Genomic DNA, 21533 nt, shown 5'->3' on the forward strand with positions numbered 1-21533 from the left:
TATTTAGTTATGCCGTTTAGATTAGCTGGGCCACCGTCGGTTTTCATGTCCATGATCAATGAAGTCTTACATGAGTTTTTGTACAAAGGAGTGGTGGTTTACCTAGATGATGTTTTAATCTATTCAGAATCTGAGGAGGAACACGTGGATCTGGTCAAAAGAGTCCTAACCACCCTAATGTGTAACAAACTGCCCATCAAACTATCTAAATGTGAATTTCATAAAACAGAACTCACTTATTTGGGCTACTGCATCTCCAAAGATGGTTTAAAAATGGATCCGAGCAAAGTACAAGCAATCCAAAGTTGGCAAACTCCTACTACTTGCAACGAACTACAGTCCTTTTTAGGTTTCGCCAACTTCTATAGAGAGTTCATTGCAAACTTTGCTCAACTTACACTCCCCCTAACTGAACTGTTAAAAACTAAAGACAAGGGGGATAATGCCAAAAAGCCGAGTGCCAAATTGCCTTGGACACGAGAATGCCAGGAGGCATTCGATCTTCTCAAAATGCAGTTTGTTTCCAACACCCCGACGAAAACCGCCCCTTTGTAGTGCAAGTCGACGCCAGCGACACCGCAATAGGGGGCGTACTTTTGCAGAAGGGGGAGGACGGGAAGCTCAAGCCCTGTGCCTTCCTATCTCGGAAATTTTCTGAAGCAGAGAGAAATTGGAATGTATGGGAGAAGGAAGCATTTGCTGTAAAAGCAGCTCTCACTACCTGGAGGCATTGGTTAGAGGGAGCTCATCAGCCGTTCGAGGTCTGGACAGACCATAAAAATTTAGAAGCCCTACGCAGTCCTCGCAGACTAAATGCTAAACAGCTGCGCTGGGCAGAATACTTTTCCAAATTCAATTTCACTTTGAACTTTTTGCCGGGCAAAACTAACTTTCTAGCTGATGCCCTCTCGCGCATGCCCCAACACAAAAGCAAGAGGGAGGAGACTATAGACACCGTCTTTTCACCTACGCAATTAGGGGGTGTGGTAACAACGCGCAGTCGCACTACCCAGCCCCCTCAACCCGATCAGGGGTGGAGGTTGAAGCTGAAAGCTGAAGTGGAAAAGGAGGGGGGAAAAGTGCCCAAAGACAAACTGCAACAATCGAAACAAGGGGAATGGCTTTGGGGGGACCGCTTTTATGTACCCGCCACCTTAAGAAAAGAAGTCTTGCAGCGCTGTCACGATGCCCCTACGGCAGGACACTACGGGTACTTAAAGACGCTTCATTTAGTACAGCGTCAGTTCTGGTGGCCAGGCATGCGCAAGGACATTTCCCAATATGTAGCATCCTGCCCCATTTGCCTCAGTGCCAAATCCCACAAAGGCAAGCCTCCCGGATTATTACAACCGTAAGAAATACCAAGCAGACCGTGGGAAGTAATTTCCATGGACTTTATCACCGATTTACCCCCTTCCAAAGGGCACAACTGTATTCTGGTGGTAGTGGATTTATTCTCCAAGCAAGCACACTTTATACCTTGCACCACTATACCTTCAGCTAGAAAACTGGCGGATATTTTTCTAAAACACATTGTAAAATTACATTCTTTTCCGTCTAAGGTGATTTCGGATCGTGGCGGACAGTTCGTTGCCAACTTCTGGCGGGAGCTTTTACAACTGCTAAATATTGAACAAGGTTTAAGTTCAAGCCATCATCCTCAAACTGACGGACAGTCGGAAAAAACTAATCAAATCCTGGAGCAATTCCTTCGCTGTTATATTAACTTCCAACAAGATAATTGAGTCGATTTGCTCCCCTTGGCAGAATTCTCTTACAATAACAGTGTGCACGCCTCCACGGGAGAAACTCCCTTCAAAGTCGTTTATGGCTTCCACTTCAACCCCTTCCCGTTTGAAGCACTCCCCCCTCCTACGGCGGCTTCCAGAGACGTGACAGAATGGTGGGGGGAAGCTGCTCAGCAATGGACTCAAATTAAAAAACATCTCGACAAAGCCAAAGAGGATTACAAACGATACGCCGACCGCCACCGTGCGGCCGATTGGGATTTACAGCCAGGCGACCTTGTCTATCTCTCCACAAAGAATCTGAAAGTAACTCAAACCAGCCGTAAGCTCGCATTAAAATTTCTTGGACCCTTTCCTGTTCATAAAGTGATCAACAAAGTGACTGTTGCCTTGGATTTACCAAAGAATCTGCGCCACGTACACAATACTTTTCACATTAGTCTGTTAAAAAGAACTCCTCCCGCAGACCAATGGCACATCCATGCCCCTCCAATTCCGACTTTAATTGATGATCAAACTCATTACGAAGTACAGCAAATTTTGGACTCTAAGGTGAAAAGAAACCAACTGTTTTACCTTATTAGGTGGAAGGACTTTGACTCTGGATTTGATGAGTGGGTGAATTCTGTACATGTTCATGCTCCTAGATTAGTTAAAGCATTCCATACTCGCTATCCACATAAACCTGGGGGGGGGGAGCATCTTAGAGGGGGCAGAATGTCAGGTTCAGAATGCTCTCATGTATGTTCTTGCCTAACAGACTCCATCTTTAATCCTTTCAGTGTTTAAGTGCTTTCTTCACAGGTGCCAAGGTTCCCAGGCAGCTATCTCACAGAGAAGGATTGTTTTGGCTACCGCTGTTCCACCAAGAACCGGCCTTGAGAGACTTTCGCTTTCCTAGCTTCAGAAGGATTGTTTTGAGAACTATGGGGGGAGGTTGGGCCTGCTGGGATCTGTTACTTTGTACCTCATGCTTTGCCTGTCATTGGTAACAATGCATATGTACCATCCTGAATATTGTATTCAGGCCAGTGGACTATAATGAACTAATTCTCCAGTAAAAACCTTTTGGAAACAATGGACTGTTGTCTGATTGCAGAGGGTAGTCTGGAATAAGGACATTATTTAGCCACAGCTCTGACACTATCAGGAGATCCGAACCAAGTATATCTTACCAGTTATTGCTGCCTACCCAGGCAGATCAAGTCAATCTTATTCTGCCCTCCTTTTAACTGATTCCTGTAAAGAAATTACTGCTAAGGTTGCAAGGTTCTGTGCTTTGGCTAGTGTAATCAGACAGAACACTATTACTTTTACTAGAAATTTTAATTAAGATTTTAATTATTTTATCTATTTTAACACATTGATGTATTGAATTTTTAGACATGGGTAATCTTAAAACTAATGTACTTTTATAGTTAATTTTATTCTGCTATCCTTAGCAATTTGTTGTAATGAAACCCCTGCTGAAGTAGTAAGATCCTGCACCTTGATTAGTTTAATTAGATAGATTACCATAACTCCCTTAAGAAATTTTAACCAATATCTAACAATTTTATGTATTTAAATATATTGCCCAGCTTTCTAGATATGCTTAGACATGTAATCAATGTATTTGTTAGATACTACTGTATATGCTGATGCAAATTCTGATCCTGGATCGTAATAACAATAAACTAAACTATTGTTCATTTTTTGTTGTTGTTCATGTACTGCTTTTCAGGGTCTGTCCCCATCCAGGCTGATTATTTTATGCCACCTGTCCAGCTGGGGGATGTTTCCCCTCCATGCGGGGAGGGACGTGCATGATGTCTTGTCCCTTCCCTGGCCGCGACACACCACGTTCAGCAGATGGGTCATGCCCACGGCCACTGCTCCTCTGCACATGGGACGGCGTCATGCCACACCAGTGTGCTGTTCTTCCGGGTCCATCCCTGCCCCGGCCAACTATTTTGTGCCACCTGCACAACCGGAGGACGTTTCCCCTCTATGTAGAGCAGGGGCATGCACCATGTCACCCCCTTCCCTGACACGCCATGACCGGCAGGTGGGTTAGGGACTTTCCGCCATGTCCGGTGGGTGGGCCATGCCTGCAGCCACCACTCCTCTGCATGAGGGAGGGCATCATGTTGTGCTAGCGTGCTGCTCTTCCGGGTCTGTCCCGGCCGATTATTTTGTGCCGCCTATCTAGCCGGGGGACGTTTCTCCTCCATGTGGGGCAGAGGCGCGCATGATGTTGCTGCTTGGCTCTGCTTTCCCCTTCCAGGCAGGCCATGTCTCCACCCATGTCAGGCAGGTGGATCATCCTGGTGACAGCCTCCACCTCTTGACTCCGCCATTCTCCACACCACTTCTCCACAGTCAGTGGGTGGGTCATGCTGTTGACCGACCGCCTCCAGGTATGCCACACACCGCCTTCCTCGGCCGGCCGTCCAAGCCACTTATTTTCTGCAGCATGTTCTGCCACCCGTAGCCCCTCCATGCAAGGGAGGGAAGTGCATATCGCTTCGCTGCTCTCCTGCGGGGGAAGGCCAGGTCTCCCCCCACCCTGACTGTGACCTGCCACATCCGGCGGGAGGGTCAGGGACTTTCTGCCACATCCAGCGGGTGAGTGATGCTGGTGACAATTTCCACCACTCCATGCACGCGTTCAGCTACACGCTGCTCTCGTGGTCTGGCCTCTTCCAGGCCACTTATTTTGTGCTTCCTGTGCAGCTGGGCCGTCCTCCCCTCCATGCGAGCAAGGGGAGCATACGATGTCGCTGCATTGCTCTGATCACTCCTCTCCTCAGTTGGCCTTGTCTGGGCCACTTATTTTGTGCACCCAGTCCAGCCTAGCCGGCGCCCCTCTGTGCAAGGGAGCGGTACATATAATGTTGCTGCGTTGCTTTGCTTTCCTGCTGGGGGAGGGCCAAGTGTCCCCCTCCCTGACCGTGATCCACCACACACAGCGGGTCACGCCTGCAACAGCCACCACTTCTCCACGCCGCTGTTCAGCTGCATGCTGCTCTCCTGGGCAGACCGTGCCTGGGAAAATTGAGTGGAGTACCTGTCCTGTCTGCTCTCCCCCACTGATGGTGGGATGGTTCCCGTCGTTGCCACCATGGCTGGCCAGTGGGTGAAATCTGCGGCTGCCATATCCTATCCTGGGGACTTAACATGGCCTCCCCCCCAAAGTGGGGAAGGCATACGTTACTGCCGCCTTGTCTCAGAGGTGTCTTAGAATCTAATTCTCGTACTCAGGAAGTGTTCTAATGTGTAATTAGGTGAGAATATGCAGCAATGTGATATCAAATACTGTGATAATGAGAAAATATTCAGCAAATTATATGAAATTCTACGATGGATGTGTGATGCAGACTTGGGTTGGTTTGGTCAGCAGCCACATCTTCTAGGGAAGAGGGGCCTCATGCTGTAGGATGATAATAGGACCCCACAAACCCCACCAGCGGGACTTAGAATAACCTCATCCCAAGGAGGGGGAGGTCTCCATCAGTGTGCCACGTCCAGGAGGTGAATCTTGTGGGTGGCCAGTCACTCACCGTTTCTCAGCATAAGAGATGGGTGTGTCAATCAGTTTGTTTCCCATCCGGGGAAGGTTACCCTGCACACCATCCATGGGACTTGGGTGCCTTTTGGGGAAGTAACTCTCACCTCCCCAATCATGGAGAGGAGGGGGTGGCTGCCAACATGTCTCACACGCAAGTCATGCGGTCACCTGTAACGCCAGGTGGGTGGGCATAGGGGGGTGGCCACTGGGTGGTGACTAGACCCCATGCCTTGAGTTGGGAGGCAGCCAGACGCGTCCGCTTGAGCCCGCCCACAAGGAGGGGGCAGCCGCTGACATGACCCACAGCGCCAGATGTGCGGTCGCCCCTAGGGTCGTGTGGGCAGGCACAGGGGGATGCCACCAGGTAGCGGCCAGACCCCCCACCCTGAGTTGGGAGGTGGCCGGACACCTCCCTGCCCGAGCCTGTTCGCAAGGTGGGGGCAGCTGCTGACATGACCCACAGCATCAGACGTGCAGTTGCCCCTAGGGCTGTGTGGGCGGGCACAGGGGTTGCTGCCGGGTGGTGGCTAGACCCCCATCCCGAGTTGGGAGGCAGCAGGATGCCTCCCCAAGCCCGCCCGCGAGGAGGGAGCGGCCACAGACATAATGCACGTCTGGGGGTCCATCACTTCAAATGGAGGCATAAGGCAATTGCCACTGATGACTCCAATTCTATGGGACTTTCCTGGGGCCCCAACTTCGGGGCTCTATAACTTGGAGATCCGTATTGCAATCTTCACAAAACTTGGAGGGTGGCTGGAGGAGAGCCTAGTGAAAACTCCCTGGAAGTTTGGGATCTCTGAGCATAAAGGGGGCCATCGTGGCCCCCCCGAAACCCCAAACCTGTTCGGAAATCAGGAGAGTTCGTTTTCCATGGAAATTAACGAACCACGAACCGAGCGGTTCGGGGTTTTTTTCATTCCCTGCCCATCTCTACTCAAATGTAGACATTTTGTTGACACACGAGCAATCTTTGTCACAGCTTGGTCCTTTTTTGTAGTCTGCCTTTTGGAGTCATAAAAACCAAGAATAAACTATATGATTGTTATATACAGGTAAGCAACTTTCACTCATTAGCAATTGAATTATGAGTCACACCCAGTGTTTCCCTGGCTTGCAGGGTTCCCAGCACTTACACTGCATGCCTTACACCACTTCTTCCTTTCATGTAGTTCATTCCCGTCCTGTCCTTTCGACTTAAATCTTCTAGTTTTTGTTGGCCCAACCAAGATATCTGCATCTGAGGGCTTAGAAGAGTGAGTAAGTAAGTCAGCCACAGGATGCATACTGGACATGTATTTTTTTTACATTTACTCCAAGAAGACTTAAGTGACACCAGTTGCACAGATTTTTATAGTGTCTAATAATTTTAGATAATTTATTCCAACCTGTTATTAACTAACACTTTTAGAGGAATTTTGTGTACAGCAAGACAGTGAGTAAGAAATTCTTATTAAATGAAATGTTAAATTAGTTTAATAAGAATGTGTATATTATTAATGTTAATGATAATAATAGAGTATAGGAATAAATAATCTAAATCGAATGAATTCTAAAGTGAATCCCCGCACTCGAATAAAACTAACAAGCCCGTACCAAAAGGCTTATAATTTAATAACAACTTTAAATGCTTTCAAGGTTCATATTGATAAGGTTTTCCAACAAAAACAAGTTAGAGTTTGTAAACACAATATCTGGAATAGAAGTGGTCTCACAGGTGGCATGGCCCATAACTTCTCCTAAAGCTGCAATATTGCTGTTGCAAGGAAATTTTATTTTTTGTGCAATATTTGGTATCTAGGTAAATGCAGTACTTTTCTCAGATAACATAGCAATTTCTGGTGCTACACGGAATGTAGTTTCATTACAGAAGCCTCCTAGATACCTTTTATGGTGTCTTTAGTACTCAACTCCTCTTCAAATGCTTGTATTAATTTGTTGATTTTTTTTCTTTTAAGCAAGTTTTAAACATAGTATCAGTTCTAGTCCTGCCTAAAGGTTACATTTTTTGCTTTAGAATTTTCATTTCAACAGTATTTTAGTAAGAATTTCTTATCACTGTTTAAGTATGACATTGTTACTTACTTGTGTAAAAAATCTTGTTCAGCTCCTGGTTCTGACTCATGCTCCTGAATTTGCTCCCCAATTTGTCGAGTATTCTCTCTTAGCACTGTTGATGTGAGCTGTGGTGTCTGTAGAGCACTTGGAGTTTGAATGCTGTCATTTCTGTTCAGCCAGGACCCCTCAAGATTCTCATCTATACCAAGATAGTTGCACAACGATAATTAACAAAATCATAGAATGATTGACTAGCATAAATCAGACGTGAAAGTATTTGGAACAGAGAAACATTTAGAACAAATGCTGACAATACAAAATCTATTTTTGTCACTGTAATGATTTCAAGTAAATGGGTGCATGTGTCTTTAAATGCTTGGTTTGAGCTAGGTGAAGAGTGGGGGTAAGAGAGGGATGAGTGAGTGATATGATTGGTTGATGACTGAGAGTGTGGGCGGAGTGAATGCAGTTTGAGACTGACAGGGCAGAGAGGAAGGTTTTCAGTCAGAAGAAAGCAGGCTAGCTGTGTGCTGCCTGAAGATGTTGAAGTGTTTTATGAGAGAAATATAACCTGTGTGGAACCTGAACTGAGCATGTTTGTGAAAGGACACTCAGTCAGGGAAAGAGAGGCCAGCTGTGTGCTGCCTGAGCAGGTTTAATATTACTGTGAATAAGAGTCAGAGAAAGAGAGGCTAGCTGTATGCTGCCTGAGGAGTTTTAAGCATTTCTGTGAGATAAATATTGCGTTAGAGAAAGAGGCTGTGTGTGAAGGCTTGGAAGAGATCTGTGTGAATGAGAGTAAATGAAGAAACTTTAAGAACCGAGAACCACTTTTATGAAACCAATACGCTTCTTAACTAAATAAAAGTTTATTTTGTTTTGTTATATCCCAGTGTAGCTGTCATTGCTATATTTCATTCCTATCCCTCAGGGCCACGCAGAACCACGAAGGAGCCTGACGCTTTGGGAACGTTACCAAAGGGAAAATTTAAATAAAATATCTTGGAATAAAATATTCCTGGTGGCAGCAGACTACCCAGAGGGTTAAGGGATAGATTAAAAGAAAAATCTACCCTAAAGAAAGTAAAGGTCATAACAGTCACTCTGAACAGATTAAGTTTGGCTATAAAGAATACATCTAACGTTTTATTTCCAGGTTGATTTCCAGTATATGCAACAATCTTAATTAACTTTTGTATCTCAAGCCTCACCTGAAGAGCATTTATTCATAGTGTAGCTTTCTGTGGATGCTTAATTTAGAATAGAAGAGTCCTTGTTTGATCTATTCAAGCTTTCAACCTTTGTTTTTGTAACTTGTGGTCAATACAGATGTTCTTTATGTTCATGTGCATCATAATAATGATTTTTAAATTTAAAAAATCCTGCTAATATTTTTTCCAAGCTTTTGAAAACTGTTTACAGATCACAGTAAGTGTGCATGTCTGTCACATTACCAAATCACAAGCCAGGGTGAGATGGGAAGTAGTAGTAATATTTAAATCATCTGGAAGTAGGACTGAAAAACCAGCTATGAGGAAAGGAATAGGTCCTACCCTTGGAGAAAATCAGATATTCTGTAAAATTTAATATGAACCCAATTAAATCTCTGTAATCTCTCCTTTACCAATTCTCACTGCAATATCTTAAGTGAGCTCCCCTAGTTCAAGCATCAATCTACAACTGTAATGAAGAAAATATCAAGGCAGACAACTCAGTTGCTAGCACTAATTAATTTCTAGTCTAATTATCAAAAGAAAAAGAAGGGAGCAAGCTTTCCTGGGCTCACCATATTTTTGTAAGATCTGCAAAGGAGGACAAAAGATTGAATGTTCCCATGCTGGACATCTTTTTTAGATAGCATAAAGGGTTATATCTTACCAGGGCTTTTTTTCTGGGAAAAGAGGTGGTGGAACTCAGTGGTGGAACTTAGTACTGCACAATGATGTCACTTTGGGTCAGCTGGACCAAGGGGAGTTTTTTAAAGTTTAAATCGCCCTCAGCAAAAATGGTCACATGGCCGGTGGCCCCGTCCCCTGATCTCCAGACAGAGGGGATTTTAGATTGCCCTCCGCACCGCTCAGCGCAGAGGACAATCTAATTTCCCCTCTGTCTGGAGATCAGGGGGCGGGGCCACCAGCCATGTGACCATTTTTAAGCGGTGCCGGAACTCCGTTCCACCACATTCCAGCTGAAAAAAAGCTCTGTATCTTACTAGCTTTTCCACAGGAGCAAAAGGGAAAAAAATGCCCTTTTGACCTGTGAAGTGGCTATGGCAAGGACTGTGGAACTTGAAAGGATAAGAATCTAGGTGAGATGGGGCTATAAAGCAAGGAGGGAATTGGGTGAGACTGCTCTCTTCCTCTGGCACCTGTAGAAAACCTGATAGGATCAAATTCATTCATTTACAGACTACAATACTATGTTCTTTGCTTAGATAGCTTTCTGAAGTCTGCCATATGCTGATAAAATTGATAAACTAGGATTTAAAGTATTTTAAATGCAGTGAGTGGAAAAACAGTGTTTCATACCTGTAACTGTTGTTCATCTAGGTCTTCCGTGCAGTAACACATGGGGACTGCGCACGCGCAGGCCTGCCGATCTCGGAGATTTTTATAGCTCTGAGCCACTAGGGGGCGCCCCAGCCTCTCAGCACGCATGCGCGGCTGTCTTTTCCCGCCGAAAACAGCTTCTAAGAGGCGGGGTGCCCCCGACGTACCCTCAGATCCTCTTCCGCCGCCGACTGCAAGGTAAGTACCAAGAGAATTAGCGGGGAAGGAGGGAGGGTATGTGTTACTGCACGGAAGACCTAGATGAACAACAGTTACAGGTATGAAACACTGTTTTTCATCGGCGGTCTTCCTGTGCAGTCCCACATGGGAGACTACATAGCATAAATACCTGGGTGGTAGGCATAGAGGTATCACGACAGGAATATTGATTGTAGGACTGCTGTTCCCACTGCAGTCTCTTTCCTGTCCAAGACGTCCAAAGCATAATGCTTCACAAACGTGTCTGCAGACGCCCAAGTCGCTGCCTTGCAGATATCTTGTAACGGCACGCCTCTCAAGAGAGCTGCCGAGGATGCATGAGACCTAGTGGAGTGAGCATGAACCTCCAAGGGACAAGGCAAGTTAACACCTTTGTAACTCAACAAAATAGCCTGTACCACCCAACGGGCCAGTGTCTGAGAGTTAGCCCCTTCCCTTTTTAGGGCCTGCAAAACAAACAAAAAGGTGAGAGTCCTTCCGGAAAGGTCTAACCCTGTCTAAATAAAAAAGGAGAGCTCTACGGACATCTAAGGTATGAAGAGATCTCTCCGCTTCAGAAGTAAAATCTTTAAAGAAAACAGGTAATGAGATTTCCTGTGCTAAATGAAATTTTGACACCACTTTAGGTAGAAACTCAATTTTTGTGTGAAGGACCACCTTATCCTGATGAATGCTCAGATAAGGGGGGTCACAGGAGAGGGCTGCTAATTCACCCATCCTCCTGGCAGATGTAACGGCTACCAAAAAGGCTACCTTGAAGGATAACAAACTTAAAGGGCAGGAAGCCAAAGGTTCAAAAGGTTTTGAAAGGAGTCGCGTCAACACTAAAGGCAGCGACCACTGGGGAACCAATACTCTAATTGGGGGAAATAAATTATTAAGCCCCTTCAAAAACAATTTAGGGGTGTAGTGGGAAAATACGGTCTTTCGGTCAATAGGAGGGTGGAAAGCCAAGATAGCGGCCAAGTACACCTTGACCGAAGAATTAGCTAGTCCGGATTGTTTAAGACCCCATAAAAAATCCAAAACCTCAGAGAGGGAGGAAGCTGAAGGGTCAATCCCTCTGTCCCTGCACCAAACAGAAAATTTGTTCCATTTCAGGGAATAGGACTGTCTGGTAGACAACCGACGGGCATTCTGGAGGACGTTCATCACCTCCGCCGAAAACCCTAGTCCTGGAGGATCAACCATGCCGTCAGTCTGAGTGAACGTACTTTGTGATGAAGCACTCCTCGAAACGACAGGAGATCTGGGCAGTCCGGGAGATGATGCATCCGACTGTGCAGTCTCATAAGGACATGGAACCATGGCTGTCTCGGCCAATACGGGGCAATCAGAATTGCTGACGCTCTGTCCGACTGGATCTTGGATACTACTCTGGCCAGCAGGGGAACCGGGGGAAACATGTAGAGGAGGGGACCTGACCAACTCAACTGAAAAGCGTCCCCAAGAGACTCGAGGCTGACGCCTCCTCTGGAGCAATACTGGGGAATCTTGTAGTTCTCTTCCGAGGCGAAGAGGTCTAACTCTGGGGTCCCCCAGTCTGTAAAAATAGGATGTAAATATTTAACGTGAAGGGACCACTCATGCGTGTCCGCCGCCAGTCTACTAAGATGATCAGCTGTAATATTCTCTTCCCCTGGGATATGGATAGCTATGAGCCAAATAGAGTGGCCTATCGCCCACTCCCAAATCTTTATGGCCTCCTCACATAAGGGCCTAGACAATGTATCTCCCTGTTTATTCAAAAAAAACATGGTTGTGGTGTTATCTGTTAAAACTTGAACAATCTTATTGCACACCATTTCGGAGAAAGAAATCAAAGCTTAGTAGACCGCTCTTAACTCAAGGAGGTTGATGTGCTCCTCACTCTCCGACTCATCCCACAACCCGTGGGCATAAGACCCCTGGCAGTGAGCGCCCCACCCTAGGTTAGAGACATCAGTTGTAACTGTAAGGTCAGGCTGCCTGTAACCAAAGCCTATCCCTTCAAAAAGGTTAGAGTCTTGTAGCCACCAGTCCAAGGATGACAGAACTGTGCGAGGGACACTCAATTTTTTGCGTTGAGAGTCCCTTTCCGGACTAAAGGCTCTAGCGAACCAACCCTGAAGCGGCCTCATTCGTAACCTCGCTAAAGGTACCGCAGCTGCAGTGGCGACCATGTAGACCAACAGGACCTGGATAAGCCTGGCAGGTTGAAACCTACACCCTTTAAATTTCCTAATAAGGGCTTTCATTTTACCTCAGGACTGAGGCCAGCGGATCACTTGAGGTCGGGAGTTCGGCAATGCAGTCAGCATATAACGTCAGAAGACGACTGTATCGGTGAGCTGAAAGGGTCCCAGAAATTTTAAAGCTAATTTGCGGCTGGTTTGAGTCACTTTCAAGTTTTTTGTTGAGAGATAAACAAGGTCTCCTGGTTGTAATTCCCATCCAGCCACACGGTGGCGATCTGCGTATTTTTTGTAATCCTGTTTGGCTTTGTCGAGATGTTTTTTAATTAGAGTCCATTGTTGAGCAGCTTCCCCCCACCAGTCTGAAACGTCTTTGGTTACTGAAGTAGGAGGGGGGAGCGCTTCAAACGGGAAGGGTTTGAAGTGGAAGCCATAAACGACCTTAAAGGGAGTTTCTCCAGTGGAGGCATGTACACTGTTGTTATATGAGAATTCTGCTAGGGGAAGCAAATCAACCCAGTTGTCCTGTTGGAAATTAATATAACAGCGGAGGAATTGTTCCAATATTTGATTAGTTTTTTCAGACTGTCCGTCGGTTTGCGGATGACGGCTTGAACTTAAACCTTGCTCAATCCCCATAAATTGTAGAAGCTCCCGCCAGAAGTTGGCAACGAATTGCCCGCTGCGATCCGAAATCACCTTTGATGGAAAAGAATGTAGTTTTACAATGTGTTTTAGAAAGATATCTGCCAGCTTTCGAGCCGAAGGTATAGATGTGCAAGGTATAAAATGAGCTTGCTTAGAGAATAAGTCCACCACGACCAAAATACAATTGTGACCCTTGGAGGGGGGTAGGTCGGTAATAAAATCCATGGATATTGTTTCCCATGGTCTGCTTGGCGTTTCTAAAGGTTGAAACAGTCCCGGTGGCTTGCCCTTGCGGGATTTGGCACTAAGACAAATGGGGCATGACGCTACATACTGAGAAATGTCTTTGCGCATGCCTGGCCACCAAAATTGCCGTTGTACTAAATGAAGTGTCTTTAAGTACCCATAGTGTCCAGCCGTAGGGGCGTCGTGACAGCGTTGTAGTACTTCTTTTCGTAAACTACTGGGTACATAGAAACGGTCTCCCCAAAGCCATTCTCCTTGTTCAGATTGTTGCAATTTTTCTTTGGGTACATTTTCCCCCTCCTTTTCCACTTCAGCTTTCAGTTTTAGTCTCCACCCTTGATCGGGTTGGGAAGGTTGGGTGGTGCGGCTGCGCGTTGTCACCACTCCCCTAATTGCGTAGGCGAAAAGACGGTGTCTATCGTCTCCCCCCTTTTGCTTTTGTGTTGGGGCATGCGTGATAGGGCATCGGCAAGAAAGTTAGTTTTGCCCGGCAAGAAATTCAAAGTGAAATTGAATTTAGAGAAATATTCCGCCCAACGCAGTTGTTTAGCATTTAGTCTTCTGGGACTGCGTAAGGCTTCTAAATTTTTGTGGTCTGTCCACACTTCAAAAGGATGATGGGCTCCTTCTAGCCAGTGCCTCCAGGTGGCAAGTGCTGCTTTTACAGCGAAAGCCTCCTTCTCCCAAACATTCCAATTTCTTTCAGCTTCAGAAAATTTCCGAGATAGAAAGGCACAGGGCTTAAGTTTGCCGTCCTCCCCCCTCTGTAAGAGGACGCCTCCAATCGCAGTGTCGCTGGCATCAACCTGTACTACGAAGGGGCGATTTTCATCGGGGTGTTGTAAGACGGGTTCTGAAACGAATTGAATTTTAAGGTGATTGAACGCCGCTTGGCACTCTGGCGTCCAGGACAATTTGGCGCTTGGTTTTTTGGCTTGGTCCCCCTTGTCTTTGGTTTTTAACAGTTCGGTTAGGGGGAGTGTTATTTGAGCAAAGTTTGCTATAAATTCTCTGTAGAAGTTGGCAAAGCCCAAGAAGGATTGCAATTCCTTGCGGGTAGTGGGTGTTTGCCAATTATGTATGGCTTGTACTTTGCCCGGGTCCATTTTCAGACCATCTTTAGAGATACAGTATCCCAGATAAGTGAGTTCTGTTTTGTGAAACTCACATTTAGACAGTTTAATGGGTAATTTGTTACACATTAGAGTAGTCAGAACTCTCTTCACAAGCTCTACATGTTCTTCTTCTGATTCTGAATAAATTAAGACATCATCTAGGTACACCACTACTCCTTTGTATAAGAGTTCATGCAACACTTCATTAATCATGGACATGAAAACCGAAGGGGCTCCGGCCAGGCCGAACGGCATAACTAAATATTCATACTGTCCGAGGGGTGTATTAAAGGCGGTTTTCCATTCATCGCCTGCTCTGATACGAACGTGGAAGTAAGCATCTTTTAAATCCAATTTTGTAAAGATCTTACCTTGTGCCACGACGTTGAGTAAATCTCGGATGAGTGGGATGGGGTAGGCATTGCTGGAGGATACTGCGTTTAGTCCTCTAAAATCTGTGCAGAGTCCTTCTTCACGAACAGTACTGGAGCAGCATGCGGGCTGTTAGCGGATCGGATAAATCCTCTTTGAAGATTGGTGTCAATGAATTTACGGAGTTCTTCCCTTTCGTTAGGGCTCATGGGATACAGTCTGCCTTTGGGCAAAGATGCACCCGGTAATATCTCCACGGCACAATCCGTCCTCCTGTGGGGAGGTAAAGAGTTGGCTTCTTCTTCAGTGAAAGCTTGGGTGTAAGCCCTGTACTGTTTGGGTATTTGGCTGATTTCTTCTTGAGTTAGAAGGGCTTGCTCATTGAGGGTAGGGTTGTTACCCCAATTTTGATTCCAACGGTGAGTTTTACAGGTATCATGGGTAAACGTGATACTCCCAGTCGCCCAGTCTATGTAGGGATTGTGATCCCACAACCATCTGCTTCCCAAAATCAATGGATATTTGGCAGTGGCACTAATTACAAACGATCTTACCTCCCAATGTTGCCCCATGCCTGTGATGACTGGCACAGTTTCAGTAGTGACAGGATTCATGTTAGTGCCATCCATTTGTTCGAAAATGACTGGAGTTTCCAATTCTTTAATGGGAAGTACTAAACCATTCACTAAGGCTGGGGCAATAATGTCTCTAGAACAGCCCGAGTCTATAAGAGCTTGAACGCGGATATGCATTTTTCTATCTGGATTCACCAATGTCACTGGTATGAAGAGAATGGACCCATGAGGTCTGTTCAAAGTAGGAACTGACTGAGGTTTGATCTGCCGTTTGGGTCCTTTTACGACAGATCCATTTCGTTTCCCGAAGCAGGACTCTCTGGATTCTCCTCTCCGGTTAGAGCCATTGAATCATAGTCCATAATTTCTTCTAGCTCTAACCCTCTTTCGGGAGGATTTCTACGAGAAGTGCCTCTGCCTCTTGTTGTTCTAGGAGCTGGTGTTGGGCGAGGTGGCACTGGGAAAGCGGCGGGGGCTGGACGCCTTAATTGGAGCGGAGTTCTCTGCACAGGCCGGTACGGACATTGCGCCACAAAGTGACCGCTTTGGCCACACTGCAGGCACAATCCTTGTTGCCATCTAGCATCTCTCGCTCCTCTGGTAGCATATCCAGCACCTCTGCCTCCTCTAACGAGTACTGAGGAGCGCCTTTGTCCAGCATGTTGCTGTTGTTCAACTAAACGCACTTCTTGCATGCGGTTTTCTACTTCACAAGTTAACTGAATCCATCCCAATAAGGTGGGAGGATTATCTTGCATGAGGGCCCTATCCAGCAACTTGGGATTTATGCCCTGTTTGAACAGAATTATTTTGGTTGATTCCTCACACCTTGGGCATTTGGCGGCAAGCTGTCGGAATTTTGTAACATAGTCTCTAGCCGACATGTTGCCTTGCCTAATGGACTGCAATTCTGTTCGAGCTCTCGTCTCCTCTAAAGGGTCTTCATATTGCGCTCGCTGCGCATCCACTAGCCCTTGAAGTGTATCTAACTCAGGGGCGCCTATATCATAAAGACCTACATACCACTCGGCAGCTTTTCCTTGGAGACGGGATCCCAAGTGTTCGATTTGACTGGCTTCGTCTCCAAATAGATGTCCCCACCGATTGAAGAATTGCAGGGCTTGCACGAGGAAGAATCCCAATTTGGAAGGATCCCCATCAAATGTGGCTTCCAACTTAACCCAGCCCATTGGTAATTCTTGCGGCCTGGCCGCTGCTGGCGCCGGTACTGGGTAGTAATCGAGTGGTACGGGTTGCGGCTGTGGTTGAAATGGAGGTTGCTGGGGCCTTGGCTGAGGTAGCCGCAGAGGAGGGCCCCCTGGAATTGGTTGTGGCGGACGAGGGGGTCCTCTTGGTGCAGGCAGCATCGGTGCCGGTTGTAACAGTACCGGCTGTATCGGTGACGGTTGAACGGGAGGCGTCCCTCGTGGTGCGGGCAACAACGGAGCTGGCTGTAGCGGGGCTGGGGGTGTCCCTCGTGGTGCGGGCAACCGCGGCGCTGGTTGTAATGGTGCTGGGGGTGTCTCTCATGGTGCTGGCAGCAACGGCGCTGGTTGTAGCGGCACAGGCTGTAATGGGGGAGGAGTGTCTCTTGGGATCGGTTGTCTTGGGACGGGAGTTCCTCTCGGCCCAGGCGTCTGTAGCGGTCGAGGAGTAGTCCCCCTTCCAATCGGTCCCGGTAGCGGAGAGAGACGCGGAGTGGTGCCTCTTTGTAACGGCACTAATAGTCTCGGCAGAAAGGGTTGCCCCCCTCCCTGGGACGTTGTTGGTGGAATAATTGGCGGTGTGGTGGCGGGATCTCCCCCCGGAGGACGTTCCGGTGTACCTCTCGGGGTTGTCGGAGGTTCCTCTATGGGTACTCCCCCACCGTCTCCGTTCTCTTCCACTTCTTCCTCTGTATCTGGGTCAGGACAAGGATCCTCTGGTTCAGGACAGGGATCCTCACCCGGAGTGGGATCTGGTGGTTCATCGGGTTGTTGCGGTATATCCTCTACCGGAAGCGGTTGGCCTGGTGCCCCCGCCTGTCCTGGGGATATACTTCTGTAAGTTAGACAGGCTCTGCTGCAGGCCTGCTGGCAGTTCCTGATTTTCTTCCGAACTCCCAACCACTAGTACAGACAGTAGGTGAACTGCATGGGCCAGACTCTCTTCCATGCTTGTTAGCCTTTCCTCTAAGATTTGTACACGACCCATATTTCTTTCGGCGGTTTCGGTATCTGTATACTGATGAAGTGGCTCCTCGGTGGCTTGCGAGGTTTCCACATATTCAGCGTATGATTCCGCACAGGCTGCCCCGGGCCAAGGCCTTATTTCTCCCATGCCTTGGGCCCCTGCGCCTTGTTCTTCTTGGGACCTTCCTGCTAAGATCCCTTTCGCCAGTCCTGTAACTGCTGAGATTCCAGCGTCAATTGCTACGGTTCTGCTTTGCAATTGTATCCACGTGTGTTCACTTAGGTCTTGTTGCCCCGACCATGGGTTAACTTCCGCATAGTCCCAACTTAATACATCGCGGCGGGACGTTTCCCACTCCGACTGGTCGGCTTCTCTGTTCCAGTAGTACCATGGTTGGCTACTGGGATGCTCGGCGATCACTCCTAAACTCTGCCGGCCGTCCATCGGGGGTGGCATGAACACTGTACTTGCCCTTCTTTCTCTCGCTTCCCACGGCCTCGCACCCCACTGCGTTGGAGTCGGCAAGGATATCAACGGATCTGCTGCGGCAATGGGCCGACTATCCGTTCTGCTAGGCGCGAGAGTATAAATCGTAGTAACAGAGGATCCTGTCCCCCTTGGAACAGGTCCTTGAGAGCCGGGGGAGGCATATGGATCAAACAAAGGGTCCCTGTCAGGAACGGCTTTGGAATGCGTCTGCTCTGGCTTAGGCATTGGAAAGTTGTGATTCGTAATAAAATGTCAGAACTGTGGCTAGATAATGTCCTTACTCCAGACTACCTTCTGCAATCAGACAAAAGTCCGTTGTTTTAAAAAGTTTACTGAAGAAAGAATGCATTATAGTCCACTGGCCCAGATACAATATCCAGGCTGGTACACGTGTATTGTTACGAATGACGGGCAAAGCATGGAGTACAAAGTATCAGATCCAAGCAGACCCAACCTCCCCCCATAGTTCTCAAAACAATCCCTTTGAAGCTGAGAAAGCGAAAGTTTCCCAAGGCTGGAAAAGCGATAGCCAAAACAATCCTCTTCTGTGAGATAGCTGTTGGGAACGTCTTGGCACCTGTGAACAAAGCACTTAGAATACTAAAAGAATATGGAGTCTCTTCGGTTACATACATACACTCTAACCCTGACAGTCGGGGGGTAAGAAGCCAGCATTCTGATTCCCATCTATGATGGCTCCAATAAATCGTATGACCTTGGTAGGGGTGAGTGTCGATTTCTTTAAATTCACAAACAGCCCCAACTTTAAGCAGGCAGCCAGAGTGATAGCAATCTGGCGGGAAACATCATCTACAGATTGCCCAACGATGAGCCAGTCATCTAGGTATGGAAAAATACAGCAGCCCTGTGTCCTGAGGTAGGCGATTACCACCGCCACACATTTCGTGAACACCCTAGGGGCTGTAGATAACCCAAACGGGAGGACACGGTATTGGAACACCTGGGTGCCATAGGTGAAACGCAGAAACTTCCTGTTATCAGGAAATATAGAGACATGAAAATATGCATCCTTTAAATCTAATACCCCAAACCATGAATTTGGAGGCAATAAGGACAACACCATTTGCAGTGTGATCATCTTAAATTTCCGAACCCTGATGGACTTATTCAATTTACGTAGATCCAGAATGGGGCAAAGACCCCCATCCTTTTTGACCACTATGAAAAGGTTGGAATAGAAACCCCGGGAGGGAGGGGTAGAGGGGACCTCCTCTATAGCCCCTTTCAAAAGTAAGGCAGACAACTCTGAGACCACCCCAGGCTGGGGCGATTGAGAAGAGAAAACGGAGCGAGAGACTAGAGTAGTGAACAAACTCAACTTTATATCCAAACTTAACTATGTTCAAAACCCAAACATCTGATGTGATCTCACACCACTCATCAAAAAAGGAAAAACAGCCTGTCCCCAAAAAAGGGTTCAGGGCCCTGTAATTGTCAGAATTGCTTCTGAGAATGTCCCGACTCCTTGGCTTGATGCTGAGGGGTGTTCTGTCGGGTCTTGGTCCCTTGTCTCTTCCTCAGGAAGGAGGGTTGCGGGCTATAATGATGCTGGCGTTGGGAGCCATAGCTATAATAAGGTTGATATCGGTGTTGACGATACCTGGGATACGGCTTGTATTGCGGGCGACCAGGTTGGTGCTGCTGCTGTGTGACGCCATACGAGTGCGCTGTAAGCCTGTCTTTACGTTTCTTCGACAAGTACTCGTCTGTCTTGTCTGAGAACAGATTCTGACCCTCAAATGGTAGGTCCTCCACCTTGGCATGCGTCTCATTAGGCAAAGCCGTGGTCCTCAGCCAGGTAAACCTTCTCAGGACTAGGGAAGATAACAGTGCCCTAGCAGACGAATCAGCCATATTTCGACTAACTGTAATTTGGTGTCTTGACAACCGGACAGCTTCCTCTTGGATAACTCGGAGGAAGACTCACTGGTCCTCAGGTAACTGAGGGACGAACGTAGCCACCTTTGTCCAAAGAAGGAGTTGATAGGCAGCCATCATAGCGGCATAATTGGCTATCTTAATGCCAAAAGCTGAAGATGTATAGACCTTCCTGGCCAAAGAGTCAATCTTTCTACTGTCCTTGTCGGACGGAACGGATAGGGATCCCTGCTTGGGTTTTGCCTGCATATCCTCTGTTACCAGAGAAAGGGGGGGGATGTAAGGATAAGAAAGGACACTGTTCGTCCTTGATCCGGTAAAGGTTTTCAACCTTCCTGTTAGTTGCTGGGGTCGAGGCGGGTTTAAGCCCAGACAGCAGCTCTACAAAGCCTTCAATCATAGGAAAGGCAATGGTAGGGGTCGACCCCGAGTACATATGCTTCAAAATCTTGTCTTTCGAGTGCGGTTCCGAGGAGACCACTTCGATTTCAAGAGCTCTCGCCATTCTCTGTAACAATTCATTGTAAGCGCAGAAGTCTTCTGTAGGAGAAGCTTCCTCCGATGGGCCAATGGTTCCGTCAGGCGACTCAGATGGTGGTGAGTCATATCTGTCATAGGTAAGGTAGTCATCATATTCAGTGTCCGAATACGCCGGGGTCCGTTTGGAGCCCTCTATGGACATAGCCGGTAAGAAGGGAGAGCGTGAACGGTGTCTCGGTTCACGGTCGGAACCGAAGGAACCCTCTCTATAATGACAATGTGTCGAGTAAGGACGGTATCTGTCGCGTTTGGACGAACATCCTCTGTCAGACCGGGAAGATCGCGAGGACCAGGAGCCACAAGATGGTGAACGGGGCACCCCCGAGGGGGTTGGAGGTCTTTCCACCATAATAACGTCAGAGTCTCGAGACCTGGCAGACACTGGTGTTCTTCTCGGAGAAGACATGTCCCTGGAACCATGGGGGTCGGGTTCGAGGGGATGCTGTTGTACCCGCTGAGGGGTAATTACACTCTCCAAGACTTGCTTGTCAGACTTGGATGACAAGTGCTTCTTCTTCTTCTTCTTCTTCTTGTCAGGGACAGAAGCCGGAGGAGTAGGATCCGAGGCTAGCGGACGATCCGACACCGAGCCGCTGCGGGATGTCCTCGGTTCCGATGGAGCTAAAGAGCCCTCTCTTCCCAGAGAGGCGTTCGCTCTGGAGCCTGAAGGTTCCGATGCTGGCCTCGACTCCGACGTCGGATCCGAGGAGGCTGGAAACGCTGGCATCGAAGTGCTCCGAACCATCTGTCTCGGGCTCGGGTGACTAGACGTCGGGGAGTGTCGGGAACACGACGACTTCTCAGAAGACTTCGAAGCAGGGGTAGAAGCTCTTTCGGGTGCAGGTGACTTGTCCTGAGCAGAAGGGTCGGTTGCAGCCATAGTGCGCTGCCACAAATAAGCTTGGAGTCTCCCCGAGCGTTCTACCGTGGCCTTCGGGGTGAAGGTGCGGCAGTGTTTACAGACCTGCGGATTATGCATCTCTCCCAGGCAGTAGAGGCACTCCAAGTGACCATCTGACTTGGTCATTTTACGGTCGCAGGTAACACATCTCTTAAAAAGAGCTTTATCCGACATTTTCCTTCCAACGAAGTACCGAAGCAGAGCCAACAAGAACCTCTTCAGTCGGCGGCAAAAGAGGAACTGAGGGTACGTCGGGGGCGCCCCGCCTCTTAGAAGCC

General features: G+C 47.7%; 1 protein-coding gene across 2 annotated transcripts in view; it reads right to left on the minus strand.

Annotated features, from left to right (window-relative positions):
- STAG1 (stromal antigen 1) overlaps window positions 1-21533 on the minus strand; it is a 319961-nt gene that overhangs the window by 18205 nt on the left and 280223 nt on the right. For both annotated transcript variants that reach the window (XM_054982615.1, XM_054982614.1), the window contains 2 exons: window positions 7384-7555; window positions 6435-6545 (listed from right to left, as the gene is read on the minus strand). In XM_054982615.1, coding sequence (XP_054838590.1) covers window positions 6435-6545; window positions 7384-7555 — 283 coding nt within the window. The remainder of the gene's footprint in view (window positions 1-6434; window positions 6546-7383; window positions 7556-21533) is intronic.

The sequence above is a fragment of the Eublepharis macularius genome, chromosome 6, assembly GCF_028583425.1.
Source record: "Eublepharis macularius isolate TG4126 chromosome 6, MPM_Emac_v1.0, whole genome shotgun sequence".
NCBI classification, from domain to species: Eukaryota; Metazoa; Chordata; class Lepidosauria; order Squamata; family Eublepharidae; genus Eublepharis; species Eublepharis macularius.